Source organism: Phyllobates terribilis, unplaced genomic scaffold (genome assembly GCF_046119375.1).
Source record: "Phyllobates terribilis strain yellow unplaced genomic scaffold, ASM4611937v1 Scaffold_25__1_contigs__length_18738178, whole genome shotgun sequence".
Taxonomy (NCBI): Eukaryota; Metazoa; Chordata; class Amphibia; order Anura; family Dendrobatidae; genus Phyllobates; species Phyllobates terribilis.
Window position 1 is genome coordinate 15292132 of NW_027362785.1, and position 22772 is coordinate 15314903.

Genomic DNA, 22772 nt, shown 5'->3' on the forward strand with positions numbered 1-22772 from the left:
TTTTGTCTTGTTTGCATTCTGTGCAATTTAAGGGTGTGGCATCCCCTTTGTTGAGCTGATTAGTATATATGTAGCTTACCACGGGCCTAGGTGGTCTGGAGTTGGGACCCGGTCCTATTTGTCTACCCTTTTATATGCATTACTTCAACTTTGATATACAGTAAGGTTTTTAATATAGGCAGTATAGGTACCGTCCCAATTTAGGGTCACCTTGCCGCTGGTGGGACGGCTTGTATACTTTTTTTGATCAAAAATAGTTCACTAAGTACCCTATATTTATTATGCAACTTTGCTTTACATTTATATATAATGATGGTAGGGTATGAGATATATTTTTGTCTTTTGTAGGTTTTGCGTTTTGTAGATAGGCCTGGTTTTTGTGATCTGTGTAGATGATAACAGGATGCAGAGCCCCTTCCAGCAGGAAGTGCCACTCCTCCAGTGCCAATTTGATGGCAAGCAGCTCACGATCGCCTATGGAGTAGTTGCGCTCGGACGAGGAGAAGAGCTTGGAGAAGAAGCCGCAGGTTACCTGTTATGATCTGCTACAAGAACTAAGGAAAGAAAGGAAAACTGTCCCTACAATAGGACTAAGCTGATTCCCTACAATGCAGCAGGCAACCTGTTCCTTGTGAACAGACCCGCCTTCGTCCTCAGCTAGTCTGAACGCAGACCTATAGATATAAGGAAGGGGTCCCTAAAAGTACTAAGGACTGGGACAAAATTGGACCCTCCTAGCAGAAGTTGTAGTGGAGCAAAAAAGACAAAAAGTACTTAGAGGTCCAAGGACCAAGCAAACTATAGAGATAGGTACAAAGCACCTGGCTAGATTAAGAGTCAAAGTAACACTGAAGTCCAGCAAAGCCAGGAGGGCGGAGCTGGAATAAATAGGCAGAAGGTCATGTGACCACAAAATAGAAAAAAACTAACAGGAGGGTTCTAACAGTACCCCCTCTTCTATGAGGATCCTCCGGATCCTTCAGGCCTAGGCCTATCAGGAAACCTCCTGTGAAACGCTCTGATAAGTCTAGGAGCAGATACATCATCCGCCCTTACCCAGGAGTTATCCTCAGGACCGAAACCTTTCCAAGCGACGAGATACTGCAATCTCCCTCTATGCCTTCTGGAATTCAGGATACGAGAAATTTCATATTCACCGTCTTCCACCACAGGAGGAACTGTGACAGTGGTATCCCTATCAGATACATCAGCTTTTTTCAACAAGGAAACATGAAACACCGGATTAATCTTCCAGGAGGTGGGGACCTCCAACCTAACAGCAAACTGGTTAACCACCTGAAGCACCTTAAATCGTCCCACAAACTTCGGACCCAATTTCTTAGAAGGAATCCTCAACCGCAGATTCTTTGAGGACAACCAAACCATGTCACCAACCGTAAACAAAACCTCTTGACGTTTCCTGTTAAAATACTTCTTGGACTTTTTCTTAGCCTCTTGAAGGTTACAATGTACATCAGTCCAAACTCTCTCCAAATCACCGGAAAAATTCTCCTCCTTCGGCACAGCTGACACCAATTTGGAGAACGGACCAAACGACAGATGTCTCCCAGTACAACAAAAAAAAGGAGAACACCCAGCAGAAGAGGATGTATGATTGTTAAGAGCAAATTCAGCAAGTGGCAGAAACTCAGACCACCCCTCCTGATTGTCCGCCACAAAACAACGCAAAAACTGTTCAACATCCTGGTTCTTTCTTTCAGTCTGTCCATTAGACTCAGGATGATAACCAGACGAAAATGACAAATGGACTCCCAACCTGTCACAAAAGGCACGCCAAAAACGAGCCACAAACTGAGGTCCCCTATCAGAAACAATGTCGGTGGGAACGCCATGGAGCCTGACAATTTCCTTAACAAAAGCCTTAGCGAGTGTCTTAGCGCAGGGCAGTTTAATGAAAGGAACAAAGTGACACATCTTGCTAAAACGGTCCACGACCACCCAGATGACAGTGAAACCCTTGGACACAGGAAGGTCAGTAATAAAGTCCATTGCAAGATGCGTCCAAGGCGCACTAGGAACCTCCAGAGAGCAAAGCAACCCCGCAGCAGGAGTATGTGAAGACTTAGATCTAGCGCACACAGTACATTGACGCACCCACTTAATGACTTCCTTCTGCCATCCAGGCCACCAAAAACTGTGACTGATAAGTCTCTTAGTCTCAGAAATTCCTGGATGACCTGCCAACCGAGACTCATGACACTCCACAAACAAATCTCTCCTAAAGGTCCTAGGCACAAACAACCTCCCATGGGGAGTGTTAGATGGGGCATCCTCTTGGGCTTTCAGAATCCCATCTTCCAAAACGGAGTCCAATGCTGCTATCACAACACCATCCTGTAAAATGTTCTCCTCCTCCTCGGCACCAACCGTAGGAGGGAAGCTGCGAGATAAAGCATCGGTTTAACATTCTTAGTACCCGGGATGTAAGTAACAGAAAAATTAAACCGCGAAAAAAAAAAGTGCCCACCTAGCCTGACGGGCATTCAAGCGCTTGGCAGAATCTAGATAGATCAGATTCTTATGATCAGTGAAAACCTGAATGGGAAATTTAGCACCTTCCAAGAGATGACGCCAGTGTTCAAATGCGAGTTTAATCGCCAGCAATTCCCGATTACCAACATCATAATTAAGTTCGGTTTCAGAAATTTTTTTCGAAAAAAAGGCACAGGGACTCCATCTTTGTTCTCCTGAGACAAAACCGCATCGACCCCCACCAAAGAAGCATCAACCTCGACCAAAAACGGCTTAGTCACATCAGGCTGCATAAGGATGGGAGCAGAGCTGAACCTCTCCTTGAGATACACAAAAGCTTCAATGGCCTCCGTAGTCCACTGAACCGAATTCGCACCTTTCCTGGTGAGATCGGTCAGCGGCTTAACAATTATAGAAAAATTCTTAATGAATTTTCTGTAATAATTGGCGAAACCCAAAAATCTCTGTATCGATTTCAAACCAATAGGCCTCGGCCATTCCTGCACAGCCTGAACCTTCACCGGGTCAATCTCAGAGCCCTCGCTGGAGACAATGTAGCCCAAAAAACTAATTCTCTGTACAGCGAACTCACATTTCTCCAGCTTAGCAAAAAGTGAATTATCTCTCAATAACTGCAATACCTCACGTACGCTCCGCCAATGAGACTCCAGATCAGGCGAATAAATCAGAATGTCATCCAAATACACAACCACATTCTTACCAATCAAAGGTCTCAGGACATCATTAATAAGGTTCTGAAAAAACACGAGTGCATTGGTAAGACCAAAAGGCATCACCAGATTCTCAAAATGACCCACCGGAGTATTAAAAGCAGTTTTCCATTCATCACCTTCCCTCATTCGCAATAAATTGTATGCCCCCCGGAGATCAATCTTAGAGAACCACTTGGCCCCCACTAACTGGTTGAACAAGTCAGGAATTAACGGCAATGGGTAGGAATTGCGTACGGTAATCTTATTAATTTCGCGAAAGTCCAGACACGGACGCAAACCCCCGTCCTTTTTTTTAACAAAGAAGAATCCAACTGCCACAGGTGACTTAGAAGGTCTAATGTGACCAGCAGCCAGGCTAGTCTGTATGTATTCCTCCAAGGCCTTTCTTTCAGGGATAGTCAGATTAAATAAGCGACTCTTGGGAAGAGTAGCTCCAGGGACAAACTCAATGGCGCAATCATAATCCCTATGAGGAGGCAAAACTTGCGACTCCTCCTCTGAAAAAACCTTCCAAAAATCCTGAATAGGTACAGGTAATTCCCCTTTTTCCACAGCAGCAATGCGACCGTTACAACATTTATCATAACACTTAGGACTCCAAGACTTAATTTCATTGGGAGACCAGTCCAGTACAGGATTGTGCAATTTTAACCAAGGTAACCCCAAAACCACTGGAGAAGGCAAATTATTTAATACCGCCAAATCCAAATTCTCTTGGTGAATACCATTAATGGTGAGGGGAAATTCAAAAACCTTGTGAGTAATACATTTCAAAGGAGAGCCATCAACAGCAACCACAGAAATAGGAGATGACAAAAGTTTGGATTCTAATTTAAATTTTTCCAAAAATCCCTTATCAATCACATTGAGTGTAGAACCACAATCCACAAATACCCGAAATTCAATCAACTCCTCCTGAGCAGTGGTAGTAGCAGAAAGAAATACTCCATTTGAGTTTAAACAAGCTATATGGGCGTAACTGACCTTTTTTTTTTCTTTGTTCAAACGAAGCACACAGTTCTTAATAAAGTGGTAAGATTTACCGCAATAAAAACATAATCCCTTAGCAAACCTGCGGTCTTTTTCCTGAGAGTGGGGTGACATCGCCCCAATCTCCATCGGTTCTCCACCTTCCGAGCAGACCCTCTGAAAACTAGGAGCTGCCATAGCAGTAGATTTCTCTTCATTAATCCTAGCACGCAGTCTCCTGTTCACATATGTAGCTAATTGCATTGGCTCCTGCAAGGTTCCAGGTGTTGGGAAGGCAATCAGCAGATCCTTAACCCTTTCACCTAGACCAGCAAGAAACAGACATTTTAATGCCGAGTCATTCCATTCCACTTCAGCCGACCATCTTCTGAAGTATGTACAATAATTTTCCACATCACCTGATCCCTGCTTCAAACGTCTTAATTCAGTTTCAGCAGATGAGACTCGATCAGGATCATCATACAACAACCCCATAGCAGAAAAAAAATCTTCCACTGATCTAAAACACGGATCATTCGGTTGGAGAGAAAAGGCCAATCCCTGTGGTTCTTTGCGCAAAAGTGACATTATAAACCCAATGCACTGTGATTCATTCCCAGAGGACCTGGGTCTTAAACAAAAATATAATAAACAGGCGTTTTTAAAGGAAAAAAAATCTTGCTGTTTATCATAAAAAAAATCTGGCAGGCCTACCTTCGGTTCCACAAAATGCGCTCCAGGACAGCTACTCACGTGTTGCTGGAGCTCGGCCACCTCCAAAGACAGTCCCTGCAGGCGTTGAGCCAACTCCTGAACCGACGCCATGCTGATATCTGGATTTCTTTCCTTAGAGTGTTTTATTTTGGGCTGGACTTACTGTTATGAACTGCTACAAGCACTAAGGAAAGATAGGTAAACTGACCCTACAATAGGACTAAGCTGATTCCCTACCATGCAGCGGGGGACCTGTTCCTTGTGAACAGACCCGCCTAAGTCCTTGGCTAGTCTGAACGCAGACCTATAGATATAAGGGAGGGGTCCCTACAAGAACTAAGGACTGGGATATAGATGGACACCTCCTAGCAGAAATTGTAGCAGAGCAAAGACAAACAAACAAAAAGTACTAGTGGTCCAAGGACCAAGCAAACTACAGAGTTAGGTACAAGGCACCTGGTTAGCTTAAGAGTAAATGTAACATTGAAGTCCAGCAAGGCCAGAAGGGCGGAGCTGGATTATATAGGCAGAAAGTCATGTGACAGGAGGGTTATAACAGCCAGAGACAGTGGACGTGAGACCAGAGACAGTGGACATGAGCTCATTGACAGTGGAAGTGAGGCCAGAGACAGTGGACATGAGGCCAGAGACAGTGGACGTAAGACCAGAGACCGTGGACCTGAGACCAGAGACAGTAGATGTGAGCCCATTGACAGTGGACACGAGGCCAGAGGCTGAAGACGTGAGCCCAGAGACAGTGGACGTGAGACTAGAGACAGTGGAAATGAGCTCATTGACAGTGGACGTGAGGCCAGAGACAGTGGACATGAGGCCAGAGACAATGGACATGAGGCCAGAGACAGTGGACCTGAGACCAGAGACAGTGGACCTGAGACCAGAGACAGTAGATGTGAGCCCATTGACAGTGGACATGAGGCCAGAGATTGCAGACATGAGCCCATTGACAGTGGACGTGAGACCAGAGACAGTGGACATGAGCTCATTGACAGTGGACCTGAGACCAGAGACAGTGGACCTGAGACCAGAGACAGTAGATGTGAGCCCATTGACAGTGGACATGAGGCCAGAGATTGCAGACATGAGCCCATTGACAGTGGACATGAGACTAGAGACAGTAGACATGAGCTCATTGACAGTGGAAGTGAGGCCAGAGACAGTGGACATGAGGCCAGAGACAGTGGACGTAAGACCAGAGACAGTGGACCTGAGACCAGAGACAGTAGATGTGAGCCCATTGACAGTGGACACGAGGCCAGAGGCTGAAGACGTGAGCCCAGAGACAGTGGACGTGAGACTAGAGACAGTGGACATGAGCTCATTGACAGTGGACGTGAGACTGGAGACAGTGGACATGAGCTCATTGACAGTGGACGTGAGGCCAGAGACAGTGGACGTGAGACCAGAGACAGTGGACATGAGCTCATTGACAGTGGAAGTGAGGCTAGAGACAGTGGACATGAGGCTAGAGACAGTGGACCTGAGACCAGAGACAGTGGACATGAGGCCAGAGACAGTGGACCTGAGACCAGAGACAGTAGATGTGAGCCCATTGACAGTGGACGTGAGGCCAGAGACAGTGGACATGAGCTCATTGACAGTGGACGTGAGGTCAGAGACAGTGGACATGAGGCCAGAAAACAGTGCTGGACGTAACCCTTTACTCACCAGTTATTCTCTTTCTCAAAGTAACAGATTGAAATAGTCAGGGAGCCGCTGCCCACGGCGATCTTGTTCTCCTGGGGTGACCACTTGACACAGGTTGCAGCTCGGTTGATGCGCAGCAGCACGAGGGTTGGTTTCCACACTCCATCCCTAAAGGTCCACACGTAAGCATTTCTGTCCACAGCACACGTCACAATCTGATTAGAGTTTGGGGCCCAGTCAATGCCTGGAACATAGAAGAAGTGATGGGTCCGTGTGACACTGACAGGGGCCGGGCGGCAGCCTTGACTCCAGAGATCTGCTACCCTCCTGCCTCATCCTCACCCGTGATGCGGCCATTGTGCTCCCGCAGCTCATGGATCTGGCTCCACCCATCGTCCACTTTCTGGTAGATGAGTATCAGGTGATTGTTGGGACTGATGGCAATTTCTAGACAAACAAAAAGGAGGCATAACAGAGAAAGTTCTAGTGGAGCACTGACACATGATCACAGAGCCTCAGCTGAGAGAAGGATGTGAAGAGGCGAACAACAGCTGCAGGCTTATGCCGAGAACAGTGATGAGCAGACGGCCAATGGCGCCGTGTTCATTATCGCTTGTTACAGGGGACCTGTCACTTGCCATGAATAGGGTGTTCTAACTGGCGCAGAGGCTGCTGTTCCCCCGAAATCAGTGCCTCTACATTCCTCAGTTTTGGCCTCCTCTTCCCTGTATGTACTGTAAATCTAGGCCTGTTATCCAAACGGATGTCGTCTTCAACAAGACAACCAAGAAAAGAGCTGAGGAAACGCCCACTTGGCTAAAAAGACCAAGATAAAGATACAGAGATCCCACCGCTGTTTTATTTTTGTCAGTTAACAGCCAGGATTTCATGCAGATATTGCACCGCTGTTACCAAGTTGTCATGAATGATCAACAAAGCTATTAAATTTGATATATTTAATTCAAAAAAGTAGGCAGGGTGTATAAAAATATAGAAGATGATACAAAATGGGAACAAAACAATACGATAAAAACAATTACATAAAATAAAAAGGAATAACAAAAGAAAAGTACTAAACCTGATGTCACGGAAATGGCGCAGATCTTAGCGGAGGGAAGCACTCCTATGAAAACGTTACAGAATTACAGCAAACTGTATCTTCCAGCACTGACAATGATTATAGTTCATAATCTGCTTTTATTAGATAACGGTCACTCCCACATACCTCCCCTTGGTGACGTCATATAGGGTCTGGTCAATGAGATGTGTCTCAGGTCACCAAAAAATTATGAGATCCCCAATTTCCAGGGTATCTGCCCACCTGGTAGCCGTATTAATGCCACACATGCCATTATAATTTTAGCTTTCCATAGATAGGAGACAAGGCCTATATACACGTGGTCCAAATTGTTGGTACCCCTCGTTTAATGAAAGAAAAACCCACAATGGTCACAGAAATAACTTGAATCTGACAAAAGTAATAATAAATTAAAAATCTATGAAAATGAACAGATGAAGGTCAGACATTGCTTTTCTGCTTCCACAGAATTTTTTATAAAATTAACCTGATGAAATCGACCTGGACAGAAATTATGGTTCTTCTTCTTCTTCTTCTTAACTTAATATTTTGTTGAACCTTTTGAGGCGATCACTGCAATCAGACGATTCCTGTAACTGTCAATGAGACTTCTGCGCCTCTCGACAGGTATTTTGGCCGCTCCTCATGCGTAAACTGCTCCAGTTGTCTCGTGGTTGAAGGTTGCCTTTTCCAGACGACGTGTTTCAATTTTGACCACGTGTGTATATCATCATCCATCTATCCGATATTAATTCAGGGCTGATAGACAGGCCACACCGCAATGTAATTACATGCATTTTGTTCGTCCCGGCCCATAATGCCGAAAAGATGCCTCCCACAACTATACCGCTCATAAAATCCACAAAATTCATAACTGGACTTCAGTGTCAGAGAGTCCAATATAATTCCTTTGAAGACCAGAAGGGTTTTCTCCAGAGGTGATGAACTTTTCATCTCCCAGCCTCTTCAATGCTTAATATGAAGGTGACATGTCCCCTCTCTGAGACGGTTTAGATATTGATCCCTGTGAAGACCTGGTGTCTTCCGTGGGCGTAATACTACTCAGACAACACAAGGTGAGGGTAAAACAGTATGGGAATACTTTATTGAACCACAAGGCGGACAATAAACAGATAGAACAGTCCCAGCAAATACAAAGGATGGTAAAGTTGATGGTCTGAAGAGAGTCTAAGCTTTGATTCTCATTGTAAAGTCTCTTTCAATTCTCTGTTTCAAATCTATCTGCTACAGAGGCATATGCTCCTTAAATAGTTCACATTTGTTCTTCCAAGTACACATCCACAGGTCAAAGGTTAGGGAGGGTATTATTCCACAGGGCTCAGGTCTCATTGTTTGAGCCTTTAATCAATTTACAGTTGGTATAGCAGGGGGCTCTTGTAAATAAACATCTAGCTGGCTTTAGTATAATATGCAATTAACATAGTAGCAAACATCATTGTTTCAGAACCAAGAGAAAGCAACAATCAGGGTTATACAAATAATCAAATGTTCGCTTTCACCAACCACAGAAATACACATACATTCACAAGTCAACACAAACACAATAGTGTATTTCTCTTGGCTTAACAAATCTTGATGTCTGGCTGATTAAGATTAGAAGCTGTTTAGTCACAGTCCCATTTTACCATTACATCTATGACATATAGTCCAGCCATTAATATAATAAATAGAGTACTCACATAATGGTGCATGAGCCGGTCACCAGCCAGTATGTGTACAAGTACATGTTTGACCCATTCACCAGCTGGTATCTGTATATGTACATGTATGACCTGATCACCAGCTGGTATCTGTATATGTACATGTATGACCCGGTCACCAGCTGGTATCTGTATATGTACATGTATGACCCATTCACCAGCTGGTATCTGTATATGTACATGTTTGACCCATTCACCGGCCAGTATCTGTATATGTACATGTATGACCCAGTCACCAGCTGGTACCTGTATATGTACATGTATGACCCGGTCACCAGCTGGTATCTGTATATGTACATGTATGACCCGTTCACCAGCTGGTATCTGTATATGTACATGTATAACCCATTCACCGGCCAGTATCTGTATATGTACATGTTTGACCCATTCACCAGCTGGTATCTGTATATGTACATGTATGACCTGATCACCAGCTGGTATCTGTATATGTACATGTATGACCTGATCACCTGCTGGTATCTGTATATGTACAGGTATGACCAATTCACCAGCTGGTATCTGTATATGTACATGTATGACCTGATCACCTGCTGGTATCTGTATATGTACATGTATGACTCGTTCACCAGCTGGTATCTGTATATGTATTGGTATGACCCATTCACCAGCTGGTATCTGTATATGTACTTGTATGACCCATTCACCAGCTGGTATCTGTATATGTACATGTTTGACCCATTCACCGGCCAGTATCTGTATATGTACATGTATGACCCAGTCACCAGCTGGTACCTGTATATGTACATGTATGACCCGGTCACCAGCTGGTATCTGTATATGTACATGTATGACCCGTTCACCAGCTGGTATCTGTATATGTACATGTATAACCCATTCACCGGCCAGTATCTGTATATGTACATGTTTGACCCATTCACCAGCTGGTATCTGTATATGTACATGTATGACCTGTTCACCAGCTGGTATCTGTATATGTACATGTATGACCTGATCACCAGCTGGTATCTGTATATGTACATGTATGACCCATTCACCGGCCAGTATCTGTATATGTACATGTATGACCCAGTCACCAGCTGGTACCTGTATATGTACATGTATGACCCGGTCACCAGCTGGTATCTGTATATGTACATGTATGACCCATTCACCAGCTGGTATCTGTATATGTACATGTATGACCCATTCACTGGCCAGTATCTGTATATGTACATGTATGACCCAGTCACCAGCTGGTACCTGTATATGTACATGTATGACCCATTCACCGGCCAGTATCTGTATATGTACATGTATGACCCGTTCACCAGCTGGTATCTGTATATGTACATGTATGACCTGTTCACCAGCTGGTATCTGTATATGTACATGTATGACCTGATCACCAGCTGGTACCTGTATATGTACATGTATGACCTGATCACCAGCTGGTATCTTTATATGTACATGTATGACCCGGTCACCAGCTGGTATCTGTATATGTACATGTATGACCCATTCACCAGCTGGTATCTGTATATGTACATGTATGACCCGGTCACCAGCTGGTATCTGTATATGTACATGTATGACCCATTCACCAGCTGGTATCTGTATATGTACATGTATGACCCATTCACCGGCCAGTATCTGTATATGTACATGTATGACCTGATCACCAGCTGGTATCTGTATATGTACATGTATGACCTGATCACCAGCTGGTATCTGTATATGTACATGTATGACCCGATCACCAGCTGGTATCTGTATATGTACATGTATGACCCGATCACCAGCTGGTATCTGTATATGTACATGTATGACCCATTCACCGGCTGGTATCTGTATATGTACGTGTATGACCCATTCACCAGCTGGTATCTGTATATGTACGTGTATGACCCATTCACCGGCCAGTATCTGTATATGTACATGTATGACCTGATGACCAGCTGGTATCTGTATATGTACATGTATGACCCGTTCACCGGCCAGCATCTCTGTATGTACATATATGACCGGTCACCGGCCAGTATATGTTATTATTTTTAAATAATAAAAATATGGGAGGAAGAGAAACCAATCACAAACTAAAATGTTTTTATACAAATGCACAAAGCATGGGCAACAAACAAGGAGAATTGGAACTACTAATGCAGGAAAAGGAATATGATGTCATTGGAATCACTGAAACTTGGTGGGACGATACACATGATTGGAATAAAAGGCTAAAAGGATACAACTTATTTGCAAGAAACAGACTTGATAAACGAGGAGGAGGTGTTGCATTGTATGTTAGAAAAGCGTATATCTGCACAGAGATTGAAGCTTCAGAGACTGGGAGTTCTGTGGAAACTGTTTGGGTAAGAATACAAGGAGAGAACAACGGAAAGGACACCATTGTAGGCATTTACTACAGGCCACCTGGGCAAGCTGAAGATATGGATGAACTCTTTATGTATCAAATGACCAAGTTCTCCAAAAAATATGACGTAGTGGTCATGGGAGATTTCAACTATCCAGACATTTGTTGGGAATCTCTCTCAAGTAAAACTAACAGGTCAAGCAAATTCTTATCCTCTCTTGCTGACAACTTTATCTTCCAAAAGGTAGGGGAGAAAACAAGGGGATCTGCTACTTTGGATCTAATCCTTATAAACAGGGAGGAAATGGTTGAGGAGGTAAAGGTGGCTGGGACCCTAGGAGGCAGCGATCATGCTATTATAGAATTTTGGATAACTAGAGGAGGAAGACATGTGAAGACTCAAACTTCAAGGTTAGATTTTAGAAAGGCAGATTTTAAGAGACTCAGAAAGAGAATAGGAGGGATCCAATGGCTGGATGTCCTTAAGGACAAAAATGTCCAGGAAGGATGGGAAATTTTTAAAAATGAGATTCTCAAAGCACAATCGTTAACAATCCCGAAAAGTAGGAAGAATGGGAAGCATTTAAGGAAACTAGGATGGATGAACACAGAACTTAAACACATGCTAAAAAGAAAGAAAGAAATGTTTATTAAATGGAAAGAGGGAGGCATATCTAAAGAAGATTATAATGCAGTCTGCAGATCCTGTAGGGCACGTATCAGGTTAGCTAAAGCTGACAATGAATTAAGGCTTGCAAGAGATGTCAAAAGCAATAAAAAAGGATTTTGGGGGTATGTCAAAAGTAAAAGAAAAGTCAAAGATGCTATAGGATTTTTACAGGATGAAAATGGAGAAATGGTAAGAGAGGATGTTGAGAAGGCCGAACTTTTTAATTCCTATTTTGCATCTGTTTTCTCTCAGAAACAAAATGTAACATCAACTGATCTTCACTGTCCTTTTAAAGGAATAGAGGAATCCAAGTTATCTGTAAACAGAAAGATTGTGAGGGAATTTTTAGCTAACATAAATGAGTTCAAGTCTCCAGGTCCAGATGAATTACACCCCAGAGTACTGAAGGAGATCGTAGAAGAAATTTTAGAACCACTCTCCATAATCTTTGAAAATTCTTGGAGAACAGGAGAAGTCCCAGAAGACTGGAGAAGAGCAAATGTTGTTCCTATCTTCAAAAAGGGGAAGAAGGTGGACCCAGGGAACTATAGGCCGGTGAGTCTGACTTCTATACCAGGAAAGATCTTTGAACAAATTATTAAACAACATGTATGTAAGTACATGGATAAGAATGAAGTGATTAACCAGAGTCAGCATGGGTTTGTAACTAACAAGTCATGTCAGACTAACTTAATTTCCTTCTATGACAGAATCACTGACTGGGTGGATCAGGGAAATGCTGTAGATATAGTATATCTTGACTTCAGCAAAGCATTTGACAAAGTATCTCACACCATCCTTATTGAAAAAATGACCAAGTATGCAATGGACCAGGCAACTGTTAGGTGGATTCATAACTGGCTTAGTGATCGGACTCAAAGGGTGGTTGTAAATGGCTTCACATCCAGCTGGATGAATGTCTCAAGTGGGGTACCACAGGGCTCCGTCCTGGGACCTGTATTGTTCAACATCTTTATCAATGATTTAGATGAAGGAATTGAGGGTAAACTGATTAAATTTGCTGATGACACAAAGCTAGGAGGGATAGCTAATACTAGAGAAGAGAGAGAGAGGATTCAAAAAGACCTAAATAAACTGGAGCAGTGGGCAGCAACCAACAGAATGGTTTTTAACAGGGAAAAATGCAAAGTACTACATCTGGGCAATAAAAATGAAAAAAGCATATACAGAATGGGAGGAATAGAGCTAAGCAACAGTACATGTGAAAAAGACTTAGGTATACTAATAGATCATAGACTGAACATGAGTCAACAGTGTGATGCAGCAGCAAAAAAGGCAAATACAATTCTGGGATGTATTAACAGAAGCATACAGTCTAGATCACGTGAAGTCATTATCGGTCTTTACTCCTCTTTGGTCAGACCTCATCTGGAATACTGTGTACAGTTTTGGGCACCACATTTTAAAAAAGACATAGACAAACTGGAGCAAGTTCAGAGAAGAGCGACCAGAATGGTGACTGGTCTGCAAACCATGTCCTATGAGGAACGGTTGCAGGATTTGGGAATGTTTAGCTTGCAAAAAAGAAGACTGAGAGGAGACTTAATAGCTGTCTACCAATATGTCAAGGGCTGTCACATTGTAGAAGGATCATCTTTATTCTCATTTGCACAAGGAAAGACTAGAAGCAATGGGATGAAACTAAATGGGAGGAGACACAGATTAGATATTAGAAAAAACTTTTTGACAGTTAGGGTGATTAATGAGTGGAACAGGCTGCCACGAGAGGTGGTGAGTTCCCCTTCAATGGACGTCTTCAAACAGAGGCTGGACAGACATCTGTCTGAGATGATCTAGTGAATCCTGCTTTGAGCAGGGGGTTGGACCAGATGACCCAGGAGGTCCCTTCCAACTCTACCATTCTATGATTCTATGATTCTATGATTCTATGTATGACCTGATCACCAGCTGGTATCTGTATATGTACATGTATGACCCAGTCACCAGCTGGTATCTGTATATGTACATGTATGACCTGATCACCAGCTGGTATCTGTATATGTACATGTATGACCCGATCACCAGCTGGTATCTGTATATGTACATGTATGACCTGATCACCAGCTGGTATCTGTATATGTACATGTTTGACCCATTCAAAAGCTGGTATCTGTATATGTACATGTATGACCTGATCACCAGCTGGTATCTGTATATGTACATGTATGACCCGTTCACCAGCTGGTATCTGTATATGTACATGTATAACCCATTCACCGGCCAGTATCTGTATATGTACATGTTTGACCCATTCACCAGCTGGTATCTGTATATGTACATGTTTGACCCATTCACCAGCTGGTATCTGTATATGTACATGTATGACCTGATCACCAGCTGGTATCTGTATATGTACATGTATAACCCATTCACCGGCCAGTATCTGTATATGTACATGTTTGACCCATTCACCAGCTGGTATCTGTATATGTACATGTATGACCCGGTCACCAGCTGGTATCTGTATATGTACATGTATGACCTGATCACCAGCTGGTATCTGTATATGTACATGTATGACCCGATCACCAGCTGGTATCTGTATATGTACAGGTATGACCCATTCACCAGCTGGTATCTGTATATGTACATGTATGACCTGATCACCAGCTGGTATCTGTATATGTACATGTATAACCCATTCACCGGCCAGTATCTGTATATGTACATGTTTGACCCATTCACCAGCTGGTATCTGTATATGTACATGTATGACCTGTTCACCAGCTGGTATCTGTATATGTACATGTATGACCTGATCACCTGCTGGTATCTGTATATGTACATGTATGACCCATTCACCGGCCAGTATCTGTATATGTACATGTATGACCCAGTCACCAGGTGGTACCTGTATATGTACATGTATGACCCGGTCACCAGCTGGTATCTGTATATGTACATGTATGACCCATTCACCAGCTGGTATCTGTATATGTACATGTATGACCCATTCACTGGCCAGTATCTGTATATGTACATGTATGACCTGATCACCAGCTGGTATCTTTATATGTACATGTATGACCCAGTCACCAGCTGGTATCTGTATATGTACATGTATGACCCGGTCACCAGCTGGTATCTGTATATGTACATGTATGACCCATTCACCAGCTGGTATCTGTATATGTACATGTATGACCCGGTCACCAGCTGGTATCTGTATATGTACATGTATGACCCATTCCCCAGCTGGTATCTGTATATGTACATGTATGACCCATTCACCGGCCAGTATCTGTATATGTACATGTATGACCTGATCACCAGCTGGTATCTGTATATGTACATGTATGACCTGATCACCAGCTGGTATCTGTATATGTACATGTATGACCCGATCACCAGCTGGTATCTGTATATGTACATGTATGACCCATTCACCAGCTGGTATCTGTATATGTACGTGTATGACCCATTCACCGGCCAGTATCTGTATATGTACATGTATGACCTGATCACCAGCTGGTATCTGTATATGTACATGTATGACCTGATGACCAGCTGGTATCTGTATATGTACATGTATGACCCGTTCACCGGCCAGCATCTCTGTATGCACATGTATGACCGGTCACCGGCCAGTATCTGTATATGTACATGTATGACCTGATCACCAGCTGGTATCTGTATATGTACATGTATAACCCAGTCACCAGCTGGTATCTGTATATGTACATGTATGACCTGATCACCAGCTGGTATCTGTATATGTACATGTATGACCCGATCACCAGCTGGTATCTGTATATGTACATGTATGACCTGATCACCAGCTGGTATCTGTATATGTACATGTATGACCCGATCACCAGCTGGTATCTGTATATGTACATGTTTGACCCATTCACCAGCTGGTATCTGTATATCTACATGTATGACCTGATCACCAGCTGGTATCTGTATATGTACATGTATGACCCGTTCACCAGCTGGTATCTGTATATGTACATGTATAACCCATTCACTGGCCACTATCTGTATATGTACATGTTTGACCCATTCACCAGCTGGTATCTGTATATGTACATGTATGACCTGATCACCAGCTGGTATCTGTATATGTACATGTATAACCCATTCACCGGCCAGTATCTGTATATGTACATGTTTGACCCATTCACCAGCTGGTATCTGTATATGTACATGTATGACCCGGTCACCAGCTGGTATCTGTATATGTACATTTATGACCTGATCACCAGGTGGTATCTGTATATGTACATGTATGACCCGATCACCAGCTGGTATCTGTATATGTACAGGTATGACCCATTCACCAGCTGGTATCTGTATATGTACATGTATGACCTGATCACCAGCTGGTATCTGTATATGTACATGTATGACCCATTCACCGGCCAGTATCTGTATATGTACATGTATGACCTGATCACCAGCTGGTATCTGTATATGTACATGTATGACCTGATCACCAGCTGGTATCTGTATATGTACATGTATGACCTGATCACCTGCTGGTATCTGTATATGTACATGTATGACCCATTCACCGGCCAGTATCTGTATATGTACATGTATGACCTGATCACCAGCTGGTATCTGTATATGTACATGTATGACCTGATCACCTGCTGGTATCTGTATATGTACATGTATGACCCATTCACCGGCCAGTATCTGTATATGTACATGCATGACCTGATCACCAGCTGGTATCTGTATATGTACATGTATGACCTGATCACCTGCTGGTATCTGTATATGTACATGTATGACCCATTCACCGGCCAGTATCTGTATATGTACATGTATGACCCAGTCACCAGCTGGTACCTGTATATGTACATGTATGACCCGGTCACCAGCTGGTATCTGTATATGTACATGTATGACCCATTCACCAGCTGGTATCTGTATATGTACATGTTTGACCCATTCACCGGCCAGTATCTGTATATGTACATGTATGACCCAGTCACCAGCTGGTACCTGTATATGTACATGTATGACCCGGTCACCAGCTGGTATCTGTATATGTACATGTATGACCCGTTCACCAGCTGGTATCTGTATATGTACATGTATAACCCATTCACCGGCCAGTATCTGTATATGTACATGTTTGACCCATTCACCAGCTGGTATCTGTATATGTACATGTATGACCTGATCACCAGCTGGTATCTGTATATGTACATGTATGACCTGATCACCTTCTGGTATCTGTTTATGTACATGTATGACCCATTCACCGGCCAGTATCTGTATATGTACATGTATGACCCAGTCACCAGCTGGTACCTGTATATGTACATGTATGACCCGGTCACCAGCTGGTATCTGTATATGTACATGTATGACCCATTCACCAGCTGGTATCTGTATATGTACATGTATGACCCATTCACTGGCCAGTATCTGTATATGTACATGTATGACCTGATCACCAGCTGGTATCTTTATATGTACATGTATGACCCAGTCACCAGCTGGAATCTGTATATGTACATGTATGACCCGGTCACCAGCTGGTATCTGTATATGTACATGTATGACCCATTCACCAGCTGGTATCTGTATATGTACATGTATGACCCGGTCACCAGCTGGTATCTGTATATGTACATGTATAACCCATTCACCGGCCAGTATCTGTATATGTACATATATGACCTGATCACCAGCTGGTATCTGTATATGTACATGTATGACCTGATCACCAGCTGGTATCTGTATATGTACATGTATGACCCGATCACCAGCTGGTATCTGTATATGTACATGTATGACCCATTCACCAGCTGGTATCTGTATATGTACGTGTATGACCCATTCACCGGCCAGTATCTGTATATGTACATGTATGACCTGATCACCAGCTGGTATCTGTATATGTACATGTATGACCTGATGACCAGCTGGTATCTGTATATGTACATGTATGACCCGTTCACCGGCCAGCATCTCTATATGTACATGTATGACCGGTCACCGGCCAGTATCTGTATATGTACATGTATGACCTGATCACCAGCTGGTATCTGTATATGTACATGTATGACCCAGTCACCAGCTGGTATCTGTATATGTACATGTATGACCCGATCACCAGCTGGTATCTGTATATGTACATGTATGACCTGATCACCAGCTGGTATCTGTATATGTACATGTATGACCTGATCACCAGCTAGTATCTGTATATGTACATGTATGACCCGATCACCAGCTGGTATCTGTATATGTACAGTATAGACCAAAAGTTTGGACACACCTTCTCATTTAATGATTTTTCTGTATTTTCATGACTATGAACATTGTACATTCACACTGAAGGCATCAAAACTATGAATTACCACATGTGGAATTATATACTTAACAAAAAAAGTGTGAAACAACTGAAAATATGTCTTATATTCTAGGGTCTTCAAAGTAGCCACCTTTTGCTTTGATGACTGCTTTGCACACTCTTGGCATTCTCTTGATGAGCTTCAAGAGGTAGTCACCGGAAATGGTTTTCCAACAATCTTGAAGGAGTTCCCAGAGATGCTTAGCACTTGTTGGCCCTTTTGGCTTCACTCTGCGGTCCAGCTCACCCCAAACCATCTCGATTGGGTTCAGGTCTGGTGATTGTGGAGGCCAGGTCATCTGGCGTAGCCCCCCATAACTCTCCTTCTTGGTCAGATAGCCCTTACACAGCCTGGAGGTGTGTTTGGGGTCATTGTCCTGTTGAAAAATAAATGATGGTCCAACTAAACGCAAACCGGATGGAATAGCATGCCGCTGCAAGATGCTGTGGTAGCCATGCTGGTTCAGTATGCCTTCAATTTTAAATAAATCCCCAACAGTGTCACCAGCAAAGCCCCCCACACCATCACACCTCCTCCTCCTCCATGCTTCACGGTGGGAACCAGGCATGTAGAGACCATCCGTTCACCTTTTCTGCGTCGCACAAAGACACGGTGGTTGGAACCAAAGATCTCAAATTTGGACTCATCAGACCAAAGCACAGATTTCCACTGGTCTAATGTCCATTCCTTGTGTTCTTTAGCCCAAACAAGTCTCCTCTGCTTGTTGCCTGTCCTTAGCAGTGGTTTCCTAGCAGCTATTTTACCATGAAGGCCTGCTGCACAAAGTCTCCTCTTAACAGTTGTTGAAGAGATGTGTCTGCTGCTAGAACTCTATGTGGCATTGACCTGGTCTCTAATCTGAGCTGCTGATAACCTGCGATTTCTGAAGCTGGTGACACGGATAAGCTTATCCTCAGAAGCAGAGGTGACTCTTGGTCTTCCTTTCCTTGGCCGGTCCTCATGTGAGCCAGTTTCTTTGTAGCTCTGGATGGTTTTTGCAACTGCACTTGGGGACACTTTCAAAGTTTTCCCAATTTTTCGCACTGACTGACCTTCATTTCTTAAAGTAATGATGGCCACTCGTTTTTCTTTACTTAGCTGCTTTTTTCTTGCCATAATACAAATTCTAACAGTCTATTCAGTAGGACTATCAGCTGTGTATCCACCAGACTTCTGCACAACACAACTGATGGTCCCAACCCCATTTATAAGGCAAAAAATCCCACTTATTAAACCTGACAGGGCACACCTGTGAAGTGAAAACCATTTCCGGTGACTACCTCTTGAAGCACAACAAGAGAATGCCAAGAGTGTGAAAAGCAGTCATCAAAGCAAAAGGTGGCTACTTTGAAGACCCTAGAATATAAGACATATTTTCAGTTGTTTCACACTTTTTTTGTTAAGTATATAATTCCACATGTGTTAATTCATAGTTTTGATGCCTTCAGTGTGAATGTACAATTTTCATAGTCATGAAAATACAGAAAAATCTTTAAATAAGAAGGTGTGTCCAAACTTTTGGTCTGTACTGTACATGTATGACCCTTTCACCAGCTGGTATCTGTATATGTACATGTATGACCCATTCACCAGCTGGTATCTGTATATGTACAGTACAGACCAAAAGTTTGGACACACCTTCTCATTTTAAAGATTTTTCTGTATTTTCATGACTATGAAAATTGTACATTCACACTGAAGGCATCAAAACTATGAATTAACACATGTGGAATTATATACTTAACAAAAAAGTGTGAAACAACTGAAAATATGTCTTATATTCTAGGTTCTTCAAAGTAGCCACCTTTTGCTTTGATGACTGCTTTGCACACTCTTGGCATTCTCTTGATGAGCTTTAAGAGGTAGTCACCGGAAATGGTTTTCACTTCAAAGGTGTGCCCTGTCAGGTTTAATAAGTGGGATTTCTTGCCTTATAAATGGGGTTGGGACCATCAGTTGTGTTGTGCAGAAGTCAGGTGGATACACAGCTGATAGTCCTACTGAATAGACTGCTAGCTGCTTTTTTCTTGCCATAATACAAATTCTAAGTAAAGAAAAATGAGTGGCCATCATTACTTTAAGAAATGAAGGTCAGTCAATCCGAAAAATTGGGCAAACTTTGAAAGTGTCCCCAAGTGCAGTTGCAAAAACCATCAAGCGCTACAAAGAAACTGGCTCACATGAGGACCGCCCCAGGAAAGGAAGACCAAGAGTCACTTCTGCTTCTGAGGATAAGTTAATCTGAGTCACCAGCCTCAGAAATCGCAGGTTAACAGCAGCTCAGAATAAAGACCAAGTCAATGCCACACAGAGTTCTAGTAGCAGACACATCTCTACAACAACTGTTAAGAGGAGACTTTGTGCAGAAGGCCTTCATGGTAAAATAGCTGCCAGGAAACCACTGCTAAGGACAGGCAATAAGCAGAAGAGACTTGTTTGGACTAAATAACATAAGGAATGGACATTAGACCAGTGGAAATCTGTGCTTTGGTCTGATGAGTCCAAATTTGAGATCTTTGGTTCCAACCACCGTGTCTTTGTGCAACGCATAAAAGGTGAACGGATGGACTCTACATGCCTGGTTCCCACCGTGAAGCATGGAGGAGGAGGTGTGATGGTGTGGGGGTACTTTTCTGGTGACACTGTTGGGGATTTATTCAAAATTGAAGGCATACTGAACGAGCATGGCTACCACAGCATCTTGCAGCGGCATGCTATTCCATCCGGTTTGCGTTTAGTTGGACCATCATTTATTTTTCAACAGGACAATGACCCCAAACACACCTCCAGGCTGTGCAAGGGCTATTTGACCAAGAAGGAGAGTGATGAGGTGCTACGCCAGATAACCTAGCCTCCACAGTCACCAGACCTGAACCCAATCGAGATGGTTTGGGGTGAGCTGGACCGCAGAGTAAAGGCAAAAGGGACAACAAGTGCTAAGCATCTCTGGGAACTCCTTCAAGATTGTTGGAAGACCATTTCCGGTGACTACCTCTTGAAGCTCATCAAGAGAATGCCAAGAGTGTGCAAAGCAGTCATCAAAGCAAAAGGTGGCTACTTTGAAGAACCTAGAATATAAGACATATTTTCAGTTGTTTCACACTTTTTTGTTAAGTATATAATTCCACATGTGTTAATTCATAGTTTTGATGCCTTCAGTGTGAATGTACAATTTTCAAAGTCATGAAAATACAGAAAAATCTTTAAATGAGAAGGTGTGTTCAAACTTTTGGTCTGTACTGTACATGTATGACCCATTCACCAGCCAGTATCTGTATATGTACATGTATGACCTGATCACCAGCTGGTATCTGTATATGTACATGTATGACACATTCACTGGCCAGTTTCTGTATATGTACATGTATGACCGGTCACCGGCCAGTATCTGTATATGTACATGTATGACCGGTCACCGGCCAGTATCTGTATATGTACATGTATGACCGGTCACCGGCCAGTATCTGCATATGTACATGTATGACCTGATCACCAGCTGGTACCTGTATATGTACATGTATGACCTGATCACCAGCTGGTATCTGTATATGTACATGTATGACTCGTTCACCAGCTGGTATCTGTATATGTACTGGTATGACCCATTCACCGGCCAGTATCTGTATATGTACATGTATGACCCGGTCACCAGCTGGTATCTGTATATGTACATGTATGACCTGATCACCAGTTGGTATCTGTATATGTACATGTCAGGAAACTGGTCAGACCTTTCAGCCCTCTGGCGCCCCCTTATCCTGCTGGTCAAACACGGTATTGACCGAGGATAAGCACGGGCGCAGCTGCTCTAATTTATGTCGACTATTGTGGCACGTGATGTGACAGGACGTATATATACCACCAGTTCCTTCCAGGAACGTATATATACCTCCGACCAGCCACCCTCAACCACAATATCACATAAATACTGGTATACTGCCACCACAGATCGCTTAACAGGTGGATCGGGTACCCGTTAGGTAGCGTGAATTAGCGGGTGAGGAACGTGTTTGCTCGACATAGGACAAGAAGAACGAAGCTGGTAAATAATAATAATTTAC

The 22772-nt window shown here is 43.1% G+C and overlaps 1 protein-coding gene across 1 annotated transcript in view; it reads right to left on the bottom strand.

Moving 5' to 3' along the window:
- Nucleotides 1-22772, bottom strand: part of LOC141176430 (actin-related protein 2/3 complex subunit 1A-A-like) — a 172993-nt gene that overhangs the window by 109578 nt on the left and 40643 nt on the right. The window contains exons 3-4 of the mRNA XM_073660414.1: nt 6918-7022; nt 6597-6819 (exon numbers count right to left, since the gene is read on the bottom strand). Of these exons, the coding sequence (XP_073516515.1) occupies nt 6597-6819; nt 6918-7022 (328 nt within the window). The remainder of the gene's footprint in view (nt 1-6596; nt 6820-6917; nt 7023-22772) is intronic.